Raw genomic sequence first — 20,333 nt, forward strand, 5'->3', positions numbered from 1 at the left:
CTTCTTTGAGGAGTCTAAGCTATGCTCCACGCATAAGCGTCTTCCTCCATCCAGTGTCTTGCTTGAGTCAGATCCCGAGGGGGAGGAAGAGGGGGGGAACTCCAGAGAAGGTTCTGCCTGACGAGGAAGGTTCAGAGTCCGCGTCAAGTCAGGGCGTGGAGGACCTTATTATGGCAGTACGACAGTCTTTGGACTGTCTGGACCTAGACGCCTCAGCTAGGACGGAAGTGCCGTTTAAGCAGAGGCGTAAGAAGGTCGTTTGTTTCCCGGCTTCTAAAGATCTCTCGGATCTGGTAGAGGAAGCCTGGAAGACCCCTGATAAGAAGTATGCTACTCTTCGTAAGTTTGCAGCCTTTATCCCTTTCCACAGGAGCAGGTCGCTAAGTGGGAACTGCCTCCAAGAGTGGATGCGGCTGTGGCTCGTTTAGCAAAGCAAACAGCTCTGCCGGTCCAAGGGACGGTCTTCTTTAAGGATCCACTGGACAAAAAATTGCAGAGATGCCTTAGGAGTATTTTTATAGGCGCCGGAGTGGTAATTCGCCCATTGTTGGCATCTGCATGGGTCTCTTGAGCCATGGAGAAGTGGGCTGACAAATTAGTGGCAGGCCTTTCCGGTGACTCATCCAGAGAGGCCTTATTGGTACTGGCAGAACAGATATGTGCGGCAGCAGACTGTGTGTGTGAGGCCGCACAAGATGGGGTGCAGATTTCCTCTAGAGTCTCAGCCACGGCAGTTGCGGCACGCAGAGCGCTCTGGCTCCGCGCCTGGGAGGCGGATGCCGAATCTAAACGAGTGTTAGAGTCTCTTCCTTTTCGTGGAGGTATCCTGTTCGACTCCGAACTTGATATTATCACATCCCAGGCGACAGGTGGAAAGAGCACTTTCCTGCCAGTGGTGCCCCAGGAACAAAAAGGGCTCACGTTTCCGGGTCTTCCGTTCTTCCTTCCAAGGAGGGGGACCGATTAGAAGTCAGACGGCCCGGGGATGCTCTTTTCCCAGTAGGGGTTCTGACCTCAGGGGTAGATTCTCCGGCACATTCAGGCGCCCGGGTGCTAGGGCACCTGAGAAGCAGACAGGATCTCAGCCCATCCAGTCTCGGGGAATGTAGGGGGCTGTCTCCTCCTTTTCCGAGACAGGTGGGTAACTTCGGGAGTAGATGCCTGGGTGAGGGGCATTGTCTCCCGAGGTTATGTGATCGACCTAAGGGGGCCACCGCCACAACGGTTCTTCGCTACAGCGTTGCCCAGGGAGCCGGAGAAGAGACTGGCCTTGAACCAGAGTTCCCTCTGTTCAGAAGGGTTATAGCTCCTGTTCCACAGTCTCAACAAGAACAGGGGTTTTACTCCAACCTGTTCCTAGTCCAGAAACCCAACGGCACTTATTGGCCAATTTTGAATCTGCGAGCCTTGAATGCCAGCCTGTGGGTGGATCGGCTCCGTATGGAGACGTTCCGGTCAGTGATCCAGGGTCAGCAAATGAGTTTCTGGTATCTATCGATATCAGAGACGCATATCTCCACATACCGATTTGGGCGGGGCATCAGTCTCTACTCAGGTTCACGGTCGGGAGAGCTCATTACCAGTTCCAGGCTCTGCCTTTCGGTTTGGCTACAGCTCCGCGGGTCTTTACAAAGATCATGGCGGCTATGGCAAGTCTACTGCATTCTGAGGGAATAACGGTGATTCCCTACTTGGACTATTTGCTAGTAAAGGTGGATTCCGCTGCCCAACTTCAGCTCCACCTAGGTCACACTGTGCAGGTGTTACAGCATCATGGGTGGATACTGAATCTCAAGAAGAGTCACCTCAGGCCGTGCCAACATCTGATGTTTTGGGGGTGATCTTCGATACAACGCTGCAAAGAGTTTTCTTGCCTGAGCCCAAAGCCCGGGCCCTTCAAGACTTAGTCAAGAAGGTGCTGTCTGCTCCTCGTCCATCCATCTGGTAGGGCATGAAGTTACTAGGTACGATGGTCTCTACCATCCGGCACGGCCGCTTCCATTCACGGATTTTCCAGTGGGAGATTCTCCGGAATTGGACGGGCCGGTCGGACGACCTCTCTTCCCAGTTGCTGGTTCTGTCAGACAGCACTCGTTAGTCACTTCGCTGGGAGCTGATTACCGATCACCTTCTCCAGGGTCGGTCCCTGGTTACTCCCAACTGGTTCATTGTCACCACAGACGCAAGTCTCAGAGGTTGGGGAGCGGTGACTGAGAACCTCTGTCTCCAGGGGACCTGGTCGTCATCGGAGATAGGTTTTCCAATAAATATGCTGGAGCTCCAGGCCATTTATTTAGCCCTGTGCGGAGCCCAGGCCCTCCTGGCCGGCCAGTGAGTATCCAAACAGACAACGCCACGGCGGAAGCATATGTAAACCAACCTCCACCCGGAGGTTTTCCAGCAGCTGGTCCAGAGATGGGGGCTGTCGGAGGTGGACCTGATGGCGTCTCGCCACAATTGCAAGGTCCCTCGATTTTGTGCGAGAGATCCTTGGGCATTCACAGTGGATGCCATGACAGTTCCCTGGAACTTCCATCTGGCCTACATTTTTCCTCCAATGCCCATGTTACCAAGAGTACTCCGTCGAGTCAGGGAGCAGCAGGTTTCAGTCATCCTACTGGCTCGCCACTGTTCTCAGGCTAGCCGCAGGTCCGGGTTGGATTCTTCCTCTGCGACCAGATCCTCTTCTACAGGGGTCATTCTGTCACGAGGGCCTACCTCAGTTGGCTTTAATGGCCTGGTTGTTGAGATCGGGCTCTTGAAGGCTAAGGGGTTTTCCCCTTCAGTCATCAGGACCATGCTCCAGGCGCGGAAGCAGGTTTCCGCGCAGAATTACCACAGGGTTTGGAAAAAATATATTGTGTGGTGTAATCAGCGCTTACGGCCCAGTTCCACCTGCCAAGGTTTTTAGCATTTCTGCAGGGCGGTTTGGAAGCCGGCTTACGGCTTCAATCTTACAGGTACAGATTTCGTCTCTCTCCATTTACTTTCAGCAATGTCTTGCTCTCCTACCAGAGGTACGGACTTTTTTTTACAGGGGATCTTGCGAATACAGCCTCTGTAGCACCATGGGATTTGTCCCTGGTTCTGTCGGCTCTTAAGCAGGCTCCGTTTGAGCCTTTGGAATCCGTGGACTTTCGGTGCGTAACGTGGAAAGTGGTTTTTCTTATGGCCATTGCCTCGGCGGGTCTCTGAGTTTGGGGCCTTGTCCTGTAGACCACCTTTTCTGGTTTTCCATGACGATAGGGCTGTTCTCAGGACGATTCCTTCTTTTCAACCAAAAGTGGTTTCATTTTTCCACTTAAACCAAGAGATTGAAGGTGAGAAAACAGGAAAAACAGAGTCCTCAGGGGGCCAGGACGATCTATCACTGTTGGATATCGTCCGGGCCCTGCAAATTTACTTAGACAGAACTTTGAATGTATGTAGGATGGACTCTCTATTTGTCCTCTACAATGCCCGCAAACGGGGCTGGCCAGTCACAAAGCAGACCATTGCAAAATGGCTCCTCTCAGTGATCTCAAGGGCTTACTCAGAGGCGGGGCGCCCGGCACCAGCTAGGGTGTTGTCTCATTCCACGAGGGCCGTGTCGCTCTCCTGTCTGGCGCGTCACAGGGCCTCGGCTGAACAGGTTTGTTGCGCAGCTACCCGGGTCTCTGTCCACAAGTTTGTGCAGTTCTACAGGTTTCATGTTTTTGCCTCCGGTCACGCCCATTTTGGGCGTCCAGTTCTCCGGTCAGGCAATCTGAGAGTTCCCTCCCCTGGTGGCGGCTTTTTGAACATCCCATGGTCCAGTGTCCCCCAGCCCAGACAAAAAAAAAAAAGAGAGGGTTTTTGGGTACTTACCGTTGAATCCTTTTCTCTGAGTCAGGCTGGGTACTCCCTCACACTCAGCGGTATTGAGTATGAGTTATGATTTTGGGTCGTATTGACCGTCAATTTCATTTTTATTTTTCGTGTTGACAGTGCTGCCGAGTATTGCTTCTCCTTACCAGGCACTTTTGAAGATGTACTGAAGTCAGGGCTTGCAGAGGTGGGGTGGGGGGATTGCAGCCTGACTCAGAGAAAAGGATTCAACGGTAAGTACCCAAAAATCCTCTTATAGTGCTAAATGAGTCCAATGATACAGATGTGTCCTCATATACTATTGCCGAAGTTGCACAAAACAGCTCTCCCCAGTGCGCCGTATCGTGTGCGCTGAGCATCTTTTTCATGTACTTTTCGCTGGAATGTGAGTCTTACACTGGGTACACAGTAGACTATATGTTCTCTGATCCTGCAGATCAGAGCAACATATCAGGTGCATCAACTAGTGTGTACCCATGATATGTGCGCTCCCGCAGGTCGTTAGCGTCATCGCCTGTCGGCCCTACTGCAGGTCACCTGGGGGATGTTGCTAAGGATTCTATGCTGTAGAATGCAGCACTACACGTCCTCATCGGCAAGTGTCGGGTCCCGTCACCCCCGCGATGGGTACACATCGTATAGTGTGTACCGACCATTAGCCGCATAGCAATGTGACTAAACTGTTTCACAAGACTGCACTGATTCATTTAATATGCAACACTTGTATATCTGTGTGTGACGTCTGAAGCTGTATACGAAGTGCTTACATGCAGCATCCGCGGCTTTTTTTCACGTCAAGTTTCGTTGTACAGACTCAGACTTAGTCGCACACAGATAAGTGACCCATATCAAATTAATCCGTGCAATATCTTAAAGCGGTTTTGTTGCATTCTGTTGCAACTATTATGAACCTCAGAGTGGAAAAGATATTACAGTGCCCGGCGCAGTTTACTCTCGCTAAGCATCTCGCGCTGCATGGTGTATTGAGGCTAGGTGTATGAGGACACATCTGTAAGTTTGTAATATCTCCAACGCTCAGGAAGAGAAAAAAAAAAAAAGCTTAAAATACAGTATTGGACAGCAGCAGCCCAGATTATTATTATTATATAAAACACTGCCCATTTATGTGACAGTATTGTTTAGATGAGACACAACTGATCAGAGGACTACTAAAAAGCCATTCCATGGTTAGGTATGTTATACTCACTAACTTTAGGTTGAAAAATATAATGAAATACAAAATTTGTCCTGTAACATTATTTGGCACTAAATAAATATTGCCCAGTACACTATTAATTCATAGTAAATACTGCAACAGATTATGGGTCAGATTCAATTAGCCAGTGTGAAGTCCGGTGTTACATTAACACATTGTGGGATATTTTCATGAAGCGCGCTCCCGATTCCCACACAATGAATTTACAAATGGCAATGCGCTGATGCCGTCAACTGCAGTGTGCAAACTAAGTGAAGTGTATCGGTGCGTACACACGGTACGAGCAGTCAGCGAAAACGATATCGCTGACTGATCATCCTGCACCTTCCCGGAGTGCTGGATGATCGATATCGATCATCCAGCACTCCACCAACGACGGGCAACGACCCTGCGATCGTTGGGTCCCTATAGTAACCTGATCGATATCAACCAGGTTGGTCTGCATGCACGGGCGATGGACGATATTGCTATCATCCATACGTGCCCGCGCATCAAAGGTCATTGGTGGGTTGGAAGGGACCAAAAAATGCACGATATGAACGATAACGATATGATAGATAGTTATCGTTCATATCGAGCATTTTAATTGTACCGTGTGTATGCACCATATGAAAGACAGGGGAAATCTTCCTGAATCCCCCCAAAAATGGCAAACAGGACAGTGCAGAAGGCTGTTAGTGGCCATAAGCAAAGTATTCTGGAGGCAGTTAAATGGTGCTAAATGAATCATTTTTACAACTTTTATAAATGATGGAAAAGATAACGCCAGCAAGTGTATTTCAGAAAATAAAAAAAATAAAAAAAGAAGAAGAGTAGAGCATTTTGGGGTACATTAAATTATCTCTATACTAGCTGAAGTACCTGGCCCAGGTTTACTTTTCAAATCATTAAGTTAAGCATCCCAGACCAATTGCCACCACTCTGAAGTTTTCGTCCAAATTATGTGATGCCTTCCAAATCCATCCAGTGGAGGGCCCAGAACAGGCTCCCTGGGTCAAAGTTCTGGCCAGCGTACACCAATGGGTGGTCCGACCAAGACCTTAACCCGCCCCCCCCTAGAATGTCTTCTGGGATCCAATGTTATCACTCTGTGAAGTTTTCATCCAAATTATGTGATGTTGTTCAAATCCATCCAGTGAAAGGCCCAGAACAGGCTCCCTGGGTCAAAGTTCTGTCAGGCGTCATCCACCGTTAGGTCCAACCAGGGCCCCAACCACTCCATTAGGCATCCAAGAGAATTGCCATCCCTCTGTGAAGATTTCATCCAAAAGTGGAAGGCCCAAAACAGGCTCCCCGGGTCAAAGTTCTGCCCAGCGTACAGGAAGTCCGACCGGGACCTCAACCCCTAGGATGTCTTCTGGGATCCAATGTTACCACTCTGAAGTTTTCGTCCAAATCCATCCAGTGGAAGGCTCAGAACAGGTTCCCCGGCTCAAAGTTCTGCCCAGTATACACCAACGGGAGGTCTGACCGTGACCCTAACCCCTAAAAACCTGGCCAGGATCCAACTGGACCACCTAGTGTTGGTTTTATCCCAATCGGTGCTGGGGTGTACAAATGCATAACCGGACAGACAAACAAACAGACCAATGGATTTTATATACAAGATTGATTTTTAAGTATTTATAGACATACACAAATCTGTTTGTACCCTTGCAGCTCAATTAAACAATGCATAATTTCTCCTGAGGTCACCTATATACAAACCAGCAGATGCACCAATATATCTGCAGATATATCGGTGACCTGCTATGTTGCACAGCTGATGCGATATGTCTGTGAACGCCGTTGTTCACAGGTATAACAGGGGTACACACCCGCCAACGTGATTGCAATATATCGGCCATGTGTACCCAGCTTTACACATCTTTAATCTTCTAATCCGTCATTCAGTCTATTTAAATGGAGATAAGTATTCCCTCTGCTGTTTGGAATCATTGTGTGCACCACACTGAGCATGGACCAGAGAAAGCAAAGGAGAGAGTTGTCTTAGGAGATCAGAAATAATATTATAGACCAGCATGTTAAAGATAAAGGCTATGGGCCTGATTCAGAGGTGAACACAATAGCCATGTTTGAGCAGCTGAGCGATTATTTGCTACTGCGCGCATGCATTCCTGAGTGTACTCAAACGCGCTGTTGCGTATGGGAACACTGGCATTAAAATAAACATGAACAAAATACTGCATGGTACATTTGCATGTAGAAATTAACTTATTAAACTTATGGTTACACAAGACCATGTGCATTGCTGGTGAGTGACTGGTAGGCCGTCTCATGGGTGTGTCGCGGGCATACCCGCATTATGCAATTTGCGGCCACCTTGCTGCTGATTGATCTCTGCCCCTATATGTCATTTTGAATAATGCTGTTACAAACAAATTTAAATAAGGCCAGAAATATATATTTTCAGTGAAAACCATTAAGGTAAAATACATTGTTCAGTGTTAACTAGACATTTCCTGCAGCTCTGTTAAAAAGTATTGTCTCCACATTAAGTTAGAGAGAGCTAAAGTCACTTCATATATTTAGGACAGTGCAAGATCTGACCCAGCTAAAGTGAGCTAAGGTGAGATTATACGGATAAAGGGACATCACCAGCCTGACGGCCGGGCATTTCTGCAGTTAGTCTCCCCTGCAGCATATGAGTGACACACCAGGATGGACAGTGACGCATAAACTATCAAGTTATTTTATATATATTAACATACAACAGTGGCAACCCCTTCTCTTTAATTGGAGATGGCCCTAAATGGTCACTTGTTGGAATTCAAGGCACAGAGTTTTATGGTATTGGAAATAGAGTTAAAGAAAAGGTACGGCTTTGCCATATTTGGCCCTGGATCACAACAATAGCATTAAGGGGTCTATGTACTAAGCTGTATTAGGAGATAATGTGAACAGTGATAAGGTACCAGCCAATCAGCTCCCAACTGCCATGTCACAGGCTGTGTTTGAAAAATGGCAGTTAGTAGCTGATGGCTGGTACCTTATCACCATTCACTTTATCTCATAACACAGCTTAGTAAATAGACCCCTAACAGGGGTATTCAATTTGGAGCGAAAAGTCCGTGCTGGATTTTCCTGGGATAAAGTATCGGGCGCGCACCCGCTTTATCCCCGTATTCAATTAAAAAGCTACAAAAACGGGAGTTGGCGAAATAGGATCGGCGAAAAAAAATGGGATTTACCTGGAATAAATTGTAGGACCCCCCTAAAGCTGTCAAAACATGGGGGATCACTATGGGTACCCCCGTTTTAGCCTGCAAATGAAAGTCGGGGTTTTAAATAGCCGAGGCAGGTGTTTTTTTTCCGACATTGAAGAAGTGTTGCAGAAGAGCACTTAGGTTATTTTTTTCGTTTTTTTAAGTGGTCCCATCAAATTTGGGGTACATGAAAATGGGTACTAGCATATTTTTATGTCCCTAAAGTAATTTTTTAAAAATCCTGCAACAATGCACCTGCCGCTAATAGATTATTGTAGAAAACACCTGCTGCATACTTGCAGAATAGCCCTGAACCTATTTGCCTATTTTTAAATACGGTTTTCCATTTTTTATTACCCCAATTTTTAAATAATTTTTTTGGGGTGTCCCTATTTTTTTTTTACTTTTTTTGACACAGTTTATTTTTAAATGACATTCCCAGGGTTGCAGGCTATTTTTTTTTTAAGCCTGCACCCCTAAACCCCAATTCTGCACTTTTTTTCACCACCTATTCAGTGGTGAAAAGTTATCCCCTATTTTTTTTTTTCAAAGACTTTTCGAACCTGCGAAAAGTCTTTGAAATTGAATACGGGGATAATTGAAATCGGCGAAAATGACATCATCGACGATAATTTATCGCACATTGCGAAGTTTTCGCTCCAAATTGAATACCCCTGTAAGTCTGCAATCATGTCGCAAATAAATGATACAAGTGGCGCAGACAAGTTTACTGTACCTGGACACGTGTGAAAAAGCGTCCAGCAGTACATTCTCAAATTCACGTGTAAACTCTGGTCCCTTGCGCTTGCTGTTCTGGATGACATCATTGGCCAAGTATAGGAAAGTCAGCTTCCGACTTGGTTTGGCTTAAGAAAACAAAAAAAAAATGAAAGGCATCAGTGATAAACCAAGCAAAATAGGGAGAAATAACCAAATATCCATTGATAAGAGCTTAGCAGTTTACATGTCTGTACCTATTGCATTGGTACAGTATACATTATATGTTTCAGACCTCAGTGCTCTAGTTACAGCTCCTACGGCATATTAAGTTTCCCTGTGCTTACAGGATGATGAGCAATTTATGTACAGTTTGCAGCATTATTGCTGTCCCCAAATCCTTTTTTGTATATTCTATGGTTTTATTCCCCAAACCTCTTGAAGTGTGCCTGAATGTGGGAAAACCTATGTTCTGGAATTAAATGCAGAACAAGAGAAGAAAATGTATCCAGAATTTTTAAGCGTATCATTTCCATTTCAATGACTGATATAAACGAGTAGAGTTCAATCTAGCACCCTGCACCTGTGAAAACCTGTGTAGTTCTGAGTGTGCTAGAAGCAACAGAGCAGAAAGCGACACCCCAGGCAGGAAAGAAGAACTGCACGGGTTGTGAGAGGTGCAGAGTGCTAGAATGAACACTATACGAGGGTTGTGCAATAAGTAATGTAACAAGACCTCTCCCATGTGTAATGTTCTCTATTTCGTTCTTAATTCCCACCAGGCCAGAGCAGGTAGACCATTGCTTCCCCTCACGGCCATCAGACTGCGCCTTATATCAGTTATACTGTCGCAACATCAGTTGTAAAATGGCGGGCTGGCGGAAATATGGTCAAACATTGAGGTGCCTAATGTGACCCCTGTTGCTCGTAAACAATGTTGTGCACAGTACCCACTGAGATGTTCAGTTTGTCAGCAATATCACTAACTGGAATGCGTCTGTCCTCCTGAATCAGACCTTCAATGTGGTACAAATTGTCATCTGTGGCGGACGTGCTTGGCCAGCCGGATCGTTGCTCATCTTCAACGTCTGTCTTGCCGTTATCAAGGGCAGTGCACCAAAGCCAAACCTGTTTCCATTATATGATATCACCATACACCTTGACAGTTGCCAATGAATTTCAGCTGCTGATTTGCACTTCAATTAGTTTCGCACCCGCGAAATTTGTTTTCAATGCCGGACTTTTGCGTATTTTGAATGCAGAAAAGTATTGGGTGCGCTCCTACTATTCCCCGTATTTAATTAGAAAGTACGTGAAAACGGCACCCGGCGAAACTGAAACAGGCGAAAAGTCCTGTCAAAAATGGGGAACCCCCAAAAGATGCACTAACATTGGGGATCACTATAGATGCCCCCGATTAGCCCTAATGAAGGTATTTGGGGTACTTAAGTTGTGCCAATTGGTGCCAATTAGCGCATTAACACAAGTGGTGAAGAATAGCATTAAAACAATATTTTTTATTGTTGAAAATAACTACTCCCAGTAAATTTGGGGTACTTGAAAATGGGTGCTAGCATATTTTTAAGTTGCTAAAGTGAAGTTTTAAATCAAGTAAAAAATCCACCTGCCGAAAACACCTGCAATTAAAAAAAACACCTGCCCCATACTTGAGGACCCCCCAGAAGTCTATTTCGCTAGTTTTTAAGTTTGTCCACAAACTTTGCACTTTTTCGCTCCCAAAATGACAGTACTTTTTTGGGGTGTTCTACGGTGTTTTTTTTTTTTTGACAGAGTTTATCTTTGGGAGTTTATCAAGGGTGCAGGGTGGTTTCCCAAAGTTTGCACCCCAAAACCGCAATTCTGCACTTTTTTCCGCCTGCTATTCACAGGTGAAACTTCTCTGCCGATTACACTGCATTGACTTTTCGCGTACACGAAAAGTCTTTGGAACTGAATACGAGGATAAGTTTTCGCCTGGCGAAATGACGTCATCTGCGATACTTTTCCACGGATTCTGACTTTTCGCCTCTTATTGAATACGGCCCTTAGACGCAGAAATCTGATCACACTACGCACCTCAATGTTTGACCATGTTTCCGCCAGCTCTGCTATCTTACAACTGATTTTGGGACAGTATGACATTCCCAACATCTAATGGGTGTAAGGGGAAGTAGTGGTCTACCTGTTCAGGCCTGGCAGGAAATTAGAATGAAATAGAGAACATTACACACAGAGACGTCTTGCTACCTTACTTTACAAAAGAGTTGGTCACATACAAGCGGCGCTAGTCAGGAGGCTCATACAAATAGTAGAGAACGTATATATAGTCTCTATAATGTCTCTGTCTTCTTATTGGTCATCCGTATATTCAGATGTCAATCCAATGTTGTCTCTCTCCAGATTATGTAACAAAAAAAAGGAAAGAGCACCATATAGTGTAGTAGATTTTTAAAAGAAATTTAATGACACAAAATAGAAAGCAATATAATTTTCACAGTAGTAAAAAGAAGAGTTTTTCACATATGATGTGCTCCAAGTTCACCCAGAACAAGGAATACACGGATGACCAATAAGAAGACAGAGACATTATATATGTATATATATATATATACACACATATATATATATATATATATATATATATATACACACACACACATATATATATATATATATATACATACATATACATACACACCACATACACGTTCTCTACTGTTTGTATGAGCCTCCTAACTAGCGCCGCTTGTATGCGACCCACTCTTTTGCATTGCTTGATTCTCCTTAACTGTTCTTGGTGGAACAGCAGGTCAGTCACTTTGGCAGCTCACTCTCAGGGTGCGCCAGTGTTTTTCCATAGTTATTTATTAGTTTGTTACCTTACTTATTGAAACACCCTCGTATAAAACAAAAAAATAAAATGCTTGAATGCTTTTAAAAAGAAAGAAGCTTCAATTAAGGTGGAAGGCTGACTCAATTTGCCAGGTTGTTCTGCATGTACGCTTCATGCCTTATTTTATTATAACATGATATGTCAGGTATTAGTGTATTACATCGATTTGGATGGATAATATATGTTCCGACGGCAAAGTGGCCAGTAACTCGTTCCTCAGAATCCCACACAGTTCAAGTTTTCCAGGTCACCCAGCAGGTGCACAGGTGTACTCACTACTCACTGACACATTTTAAAAGATCCACAGCTGAGGACCGAGTTTGAGAACATGTGGCTTATTGTATATGTGATATATAGAGAGATTATATATATATATATATATATATATATATATATATAGATAGAGAGAGGAGAGAGATAGATTCTATATATAGAGAGAGGGAGATATAGAGATAGATTCTATATATAGAGAGAGGGAGATATAGAGATAGAGAGACACAGAGAGATAGAGACATATATACACAGTATTTCCCAATATAGGATAAAAAACAGCAGGCACTCACCAAAGTAGTAATTTTCATTTAATCATGTAGAGACAATACAAGCAGCATCATAGTATCGTCAACGTTTCAGTCCCGTAAGACCTTTGTCAAGACTGCAGCATATTATGCATCATATAGCCAAACAGCAGCACACATCCAGCAGCGTGCCTGTCACACATGCTATGATGCTGCTGTTTGTCAAGACTGCAGCATATTATGCATCATATAGCCAAACAGCAGCATCATAGCATGTGTGACAGGCACGCTGCTGGATGTGTGCTGCTGTTTGGCTATATGATGCATAATATGCTGCAGTCTTGACAAAGGTCTTACGGGACTGAAACGTTGACGATACTATGATGCTGCTTGTATTGTCTCTACATGATTAAATGAAAAGCATTACTACTTTGGTGAGCGCCTGCTGTTTTTTATCCTATATTGGGAAATACTCTGGATCTATAAAAGGACCGGTTGACTTGTTTGGGAGGCTGCACCCCGCTGCTTGGACTGTGTGATGTGAGTGCAGAAACATTTGCTATATTTATATTATATATATACATACATATACACACACACACATATACATACACAAGATAGACGCTTAGCACAACTGAGATGCTCTGAGGGAAGTAGCATAGCCTTTTTATCGCACAGGAATTGGGTTTTACACACATACAAAGTCACAGATGCGGCACAAGTGAACTTGGCGTGAGGAAAAGCCGCGGCCTCTCTCATCAGAAGCCCATGTTACACAGATACAGGCTCAGTGGCACACAGATGTACAAATGTCGCACACCAAATTGATCAGTGTAAGCTAGAAGTGTAGTTTTATCGCTTCTATGTGTTTTAATACTGCAAATAAGATGCACATTTTAAGCAAAAAGTGCACCGAGAGGGGCTATTTGGTGCACTGAAACAGTAAATATAACAAAAGAAAACGACATCTGTACATAGACAATTTTCAAACTACTGATTAAAGTTGGTCCTAATTGGTTGCTATGGACAACATTTCCATGCATCATTTATAGATATTTAAGCAAATATGTATCCCGTGGTGTTTGCTGTACGGAAATTAACATGTCATTTCAGCCAGGTCAGGATCCAAGTGCCTAAATGAAGTTGTGGAATATGTAGGTGCTGCATAATAACCATTTGCTATACAAAGAATCATTTGCCAATGATAAATTGACCACTGGTCACTAATAGTTGTTACTGTGTCAGACTCAAATATATAGTGCGTTTTCAAGGTAACGTACTGCAGAAAGCAAAGCCTCACTACATTTTTAGCACACTTTAAAAATGACAGCAAACATGTAAAGGTTGCCATACATCTACAACGGATTGTCGTGATGCAGGGATGGGATTGGAAATTTCCGATCGCAAATCGGAAACGTCCAATCGCCCACCATTGATGTTCTGCGATCCGTCGCCGGATCGCAGACATTTGCCATGTTAAATGTCGTCGATTTGATGATCGCGATCATTTTTTGATCGTGATCGTCAAAATCCAACATGTTGGATTTCTGCGATCTCGCGATGCCGGGTTGCAGCATCACGGGATTGCGGCAATCCATCGCAGATGGATGGGGCTCATAATTTCTGATCGCATCCCTGCATTGCGACGATCCATCACAGATATATGGCCACCTTCACTTACGACCATTGATTAAAGTCAGTTCTAATGTTGGTCCGGTACACTGCATGTTATAGGATATCAGTGTTGAGCTATTTATGTTATCGTCCAGGCTTTGAAACAGAAAATACAGTTCAATTCTCAAAGGAATCTTAGCTATTTGACTGCTATTAGCTCTCTATTATACCAGATACAGTCGTTTATTATTAAAAAGCAGAGTGCAAATGTCACAATTGGTACTTGATTCATCAAACATTGCAAGATGATTGGAGCGATTGTATTGCCAAGGTAACCACCAGCAAATTACCTAACTGAGAGATATTAAAGGCTATTAGGATAAAAATGGTGTGTATTGAAGATTATGCAAAATGTACAGTCTTTGGTGCATTGCTTAACTGAGAAGCATCGGAGTACGTGGTAGTGCTCTCAATAACGGTGCATTGACCATAAAAAAAATGCAATATTGGAACAAAGGTATTTAAAAAACCCTGTAAGGACTTATTTTCTACTTCTTACAAAAATTAAGGACTAAAATACCAGACAGGTGCTTTGTTTAAATACTATTACTCTGTAGTGCCATGCAAGCATTGCCATATATGTTTTATGATAATTTGAACACGAGGGTCCGGATGCCGAGTTGAACGTGCACCTGTTGGTGGGTAGTATCTTGCGTATTTTCACACTGTGCATGTTTCAGAACCGAGTAAGAATCGACGACGCAGAGCGTAATCATATCAAGGGCAGCTTCACTTACCACAGAAGAGGTGTAATGTGGGCTATAAAGGGGCATTTTCACTAAAACTGGGTACACACTTAACGATGTGTATAACAAGCGATGCGACCCCCCCACCGACAGGCTGACAAATCAGACAAGGAGTGCACACTACATGATCCGGAGCCCGACCACCAAATATGTCGGCCCCTGCCACATCCCGCTGCATTGTTGTCAATGGCCTCGTCAGGTTGGCCTGCATGTATCGCTGACCTAACAATGCGACTGACGACCCCACGGGAACACGCACCGGACGACATACAGCATACACACTAAACAATTTTGAACGATATGTCGTTCCGATGCATCAGAATCAGGCATATCATTCAAATAATCATCTAGTGTGTACGCATCCTTTAGGCAAGGGTCAGTGAGGCGTGGTGCTGCACCTGCAGGCAATGTAAATTTGGATGCAAGTAGAAATAATCAAGTATAGGCTGGTGCACACTGATGATGGCGACTACCGTTTATATGCCCCCTAAGCTTGGTTTTTCTAGTAAAGATTGTATACTCCAAGCAATCTTACAATCTAAAGGGCCTCATACATATGCACCTTGCGATGCGACAGCCGATCCGACGGTCAACCTATCTGGTGGTCTCCACACATGGAGCGATTCGGTGGCCGACCGCCCGAAATGCCAGCACCCCCCTCCCCCACAGCGCTGCATGGGATCGTTCCTCGATCCCCCAGATCAATTGAACATACAGAAAGATCTGGAGGAGCGACGGACGTCTCCACGGGAGCGCGCAGCGGGCGATATCATGCCCACAAATGGAACGATAGAGCGGCAATATCGTTCAAAACCATCGGACTGGCCGCTATATCGCTCCGTGTGTGGGGGCCTTAAGAGGCCTGAGTTCATCTAATAAATAAACAAGCAGAACATCATTGTGGTTGTTGTTGGGTAACACTTGCTCATGATACTGGTACAGCACTAGTGCAGGGCTCTAAGCTGTGTGTGATTCCAGTCACTGTATTACTCCTGCCCTTAGCCAGTTTAGAACTATAGGCACTGTGCCAGGCCCTGGCTCAAAGCAGCTGGCGACAAAGACTGTGCAAAACTTGATAGACGGAGAAAAAAAAAAGTAATAATAAATAGATCAATGACTTATGATCCTTCAATATGCATACATACACAATGATACAATGAGTAGTGCACAACCAATCTTCCAACTTGGACAACTGTACTTCATGGACATGCTTGGCGGCCGAATTGCTGTTCATCTTCAACGTCTGTCCTGCTGTTATCAAAGGCAGTGCACCAAATCCAAACCTGTTTCTGTGACATGACATTATCACCGTACATCTAGACACTGTGATGATGAATTTCAAGTGCTGTGCTGATTAGACGCAGAAATATAATCACTATACGCACCTAAATGTTTGACCAGGTTTCCGCCAGCCCCACAATCTTACAACTGATGTTGGGATAGTTTAACTGATATGAGGCGCAGTCTAATGGCCGTGAGGGGAAGCAGTGTTCTACTTGCTCTGGCCTGGCAGGAAATTTGAGTTAAATGGAGAACATTACACATATGAAGTATTGTTACCTTACTGAAACACCATCATACTTACTGAGGACTGTGGACCTGATTCAGACTCGCTCGCTAAGATGCATACTCTCGCTGCTGCCGATGGTATGCATTGTGCGCATGTGCATGCCTTAGCGAAAGTTCACAATGCGTTCACTCGCTGCGCATAGACAGCCCAGCAGAGTGAGTGACGGGGAAGCCGTTTGTAGGTGGTAACAGGGGCTGGCCATTAATAACGGGGGAGTGGAGGTGCAAACGCAGGGGTGGCTGAGCATCTCAACGGCGTTCTAGAGGTGTGCATAATTATAAGACAGCATCATAGTACACATCACCTGGCTGGTTTTTACACTGAAGTCCTCACAGTGCTTACGGCAGGGTATGGTCAACCTCAAACGCTGCGATAACATCCGATGTACCGATGGTTGCATACACTTCCTGGACATGACATGCACAAGTGGGCGTCTTAAATCAGGCTGGTGGGTGTCTGCATACACTATGTGTTCGCTCTCTAAGAAATACTGGGTGTGTTAGTGCATTGCTGTGCGACAGCACTGCCTACGCAATTTGCATATACATTGTGCGAGCGGCTCTGAATCAGCTCTGTGTCTTTGATCCTAGCTCTGCAGGGGCAACAGAAGCAGTATGCCATTGAAACATCAATGGTTTATTTTATAGCTAAATATTTAATATCATTAAAAAAGAAAATTCACAACATTATAGGGAAACCGCCACTAGGCTACTACAATCATATGTAATGCCCCATTATCAATAAATCTGTAAAATATTTATTCTTCTTACACTGTATGAGTACATTTTTCTACTGCGGTGAATAGTAAGACCAAGCCGTCTGCACAATGCTTTCTATGGCAGTAACCATAGCAGTGGCATCTACAGGCTAACAGCTGTACTGCACTCCATTTACAATTACAGCATTAAATAGAGTTTCAATCACACGTTTATACTGTAAATACATTTTAACACTATTATATTTCATTAAAAATTATAATTTCAGAATACTACTATGGTTGTAAAAGTGATCTACCGTATATACTTGAGTATAAGCCGAGTTTTTCAGCACATTTTTTGTGCTGAAAAAGCACCCCCTCGGCTTATACTCGAGTCATGCCCGCATGGTACGCTGCTGAGTAGCGTACCATGCGGGCCGCGGTGCAGACTGTGTCACTGTGACACAGCTGCACCGCGTGTGTAGCGCTGACCGGACGGAGTTCGGTCAGCACTACACACTGCTAAACACACAGCCGCCGGAGCCGGCAGCTATGTGTTTGGTGTAATCAGCAGCCGCTGAGAGTCTGTCAGACTCTCAGCGGCTACTGCTGCTCCCACTGCGGGAGCCATCTTCCGGCTCCCGCAGTGGGTAATGGGAGAGACGTCGTCATGACGACGTCTCTCCCATTATGCAAAGCGGCGGAGGAGCCTGTAGCAGCGTCGGGACCAGGAGCGGGGTTACAGGTAAGTGTTTGTTTTTTTTTACATTTCTTTCCACTGGGGGGGCTACTACCAGGGGGGGATATTACTACGGGGGACACTACCAGGGGGGGATATTACTACTGGGGACACTACCAGGGGGGGATATTACTACTGGGGACACTACCAGGGGGGGATATTACTACTGGGGGCACTACCAGGGGGGGATATTACTACTGGGGGCACTACCAGGGGGGGATATTACTACTGGGGGCACTACCAGGGGGGGATATTACTACTGGGGGCACTACCAGGGGGGGATATTGCTACTGGGGGCACTACCAGGGGGGGATATTGCTACTGGGGGCACTACCAGGGGGGGATATTGCTACTGGGGGCACTACCAGGGGGGGATATTGCTACTGGGGGCACTACCAGGGGGGGATATTGCTACTGGGGGCACTACCAGGGGGGGATATTGCTACTGGGGGCACTACCAGGGGGGGATATTACTACTGGGGGCACTACCAGGGGGGGATATTACTACTGGGGGCACTACCAGGGGGGGATATTACTACTGGGGGCACTACCAGGGGGGGATATTACTACTGGGGGCACTACCAGGGGGGGATATTACTACTGGGGGCACTACCAGGGGGGGATATTACTACTGGGGGCACTACCAGGGGGGGATATTACTACTGGGGGCACTACCAGGGGGGGATATTACTACTGGGGACACTACCAGGGGGGGATATTACTACTGGGGACACTACCAGGGGGGGATATTACTACTGGGGACACTACCAGGGGGGGATATTACTACTGGGGACACTACCAGGGGGGGATATTACTACTGGGGACACTACCAGGGGGGGATATTACTACTGGGGACACTACCAGGGGGGGATATTACTACTGGGGACACTACCAGGGGGGGATATTACTACTGGGGACACTACCAGGGGGGGATATTACTACTGGGGACACTACCAGGGGGGGATATTACTACTGGGGGCACTACCAGGGGGGGGGGATTAATACTGGGGGCACTACCAGGGGGGGATATTGCTACTGGGGGCACTACCAGGGGGGGATATTACTACTGGGGGCACTACCAGGGGGGGATATTACTACTGGGGGCACTACCAGGGGGGGATATTACTACTGGGGGCACTACCAGGGGGGGATATTGCTACTGGGGGCACTACCAGGGGGGGATATTACTACTGGGGGCACTACCAGGGGGGGATATTACTACTGGGGGCACTACCAGGGGGGGATATTACTACTGGGGGCACTACCAGGGGGGGATATTACTACTGGGGGCACTACCAGGGGGGGATATTACTACTGGGGACAGTACCAGAGGGGGGATTACTACCAGTAGCTGCTGTATTTCCCACCCTAGGCTTATACTCGAGTCAATAAGTTTTCCCAGTTTTTTGTGGTAAAATTAGGTACCTCGGCTTATATTTGGGTCGACTTATACTCGAGTATATACGGTAATGTCCCTTTTAAATAGTGTTCATTCTAGCACCTTGCACTTGTCACAACCTGTGCAGTTCCTCTTGCCTGTTTGGGGTGTCACTCTCTATTCTAGCGCACTCAGCTGATACAACAAACTGCTGAGATACAGACTTGAGTTCGCTAGAATCACCGGAGCAGAGAGCGACACCCCAGGTAGTAAAGAGGAACTGCACGGGTTGTGAGAGAGGCAGGGTGCTAGAATAAAAACTTTACTAAATAAAATGAGTCCTTTTAATAACCCTTTTCTGTTTGGAAAGTCTTAGATGATCATGTAGCTTCCAAATTTCAATGTTTTTTTTTTTTTAGGAGGTTTGCAAGTCTCATATAAATACCATAAAACACTCGTATCCCCCAAAATGTGAAAAAAAAAACAAAAACCAAAGTACTCAGTCATTGTTTGAATAAAGAATGAGTCGCTGTCAGTCATTCAATATGGGTGTTCCTCTCATGTCTACGGGTGGGTGCTCAAATAAAAAAAAAAAAAAAAGTGCTAGGCTAACTGCCCCAGACTCTTGTGGTTAAACCATGTGTGGGGTTAATCTGTGGAAACAGGAGATCTGGAGAGCACACAGTGAATAGGACACCTGGAGCAAGTAAATGTCTTATTAGCAGAGTTCAATCCCTCTACAGCAGGGGTGGGGGACCTTTTTTCTGCCGAGGGCAATTTTGATATATAGAACATTATTCTCGGGCCCAGCGCAGGCCAAGTCCCCTCCGTGTGTCATCGCATGGGGGCGGGGCCGCAAATCGCTGATGATTACAGCAATGCCCGTAGCATCCTGAGGATGCTCCGGGGAGCTGTAAGGGCAGCGGTGTGAACGTCTGAAGCATCCTAAGGACGCTCCAGGCGGCACTGCTGCATAGATTCTGGCTGCAGGGTGTCATTCTAGGCATCCTGCTAGCCAGATGAGACTAGCATAAAAAAGCTCAGAGGGCCAGACCAAATGATTCTGCTGGCCTTATACGCGGTTCTCCATCCTTGTTGTACAGTATAGCCATGTTAGGTGTGTGGAGGAGACT

The 20,333-nt window shown here is 45.7% G+C and overlaps 1 protein-coding gene across 1 annotated transcript in view; it reads right to left on the reverse strand.

Annotated features, from left to right (window-relative positions):
• RPRD1B (regulation of nuclear pre-mRNA domain containing 1B) overlaps nucleotides 1–20,333 on the reverse strand; it is a 56,269-nt gene that overhangs the window by 23,794 nt on the left and 12,142 nt on the right. The window contains 1 exon segment of the mRNA XM_088480565.1: nucleotides 9,005–9,134. Coding sequence (XP_088336691.1) covers nucleotides 9,005–9,134 — 130 coding nt within the window.

Source organism: Taudactylus pleione, unplaced genomic scaffold, assembly GCF_031769625.1.
Source record: "Taudactylus pleione unplaced genomic scaffold, aTauple2 ptg000256l, whole genome shotgun sequence".
Taxonomy (NCBI): Eukaryota; Metazoa; Chordata; class Amphibia; order Anura; family Myobatrachidae; genus Taudactylus; species Taudactylus pleione.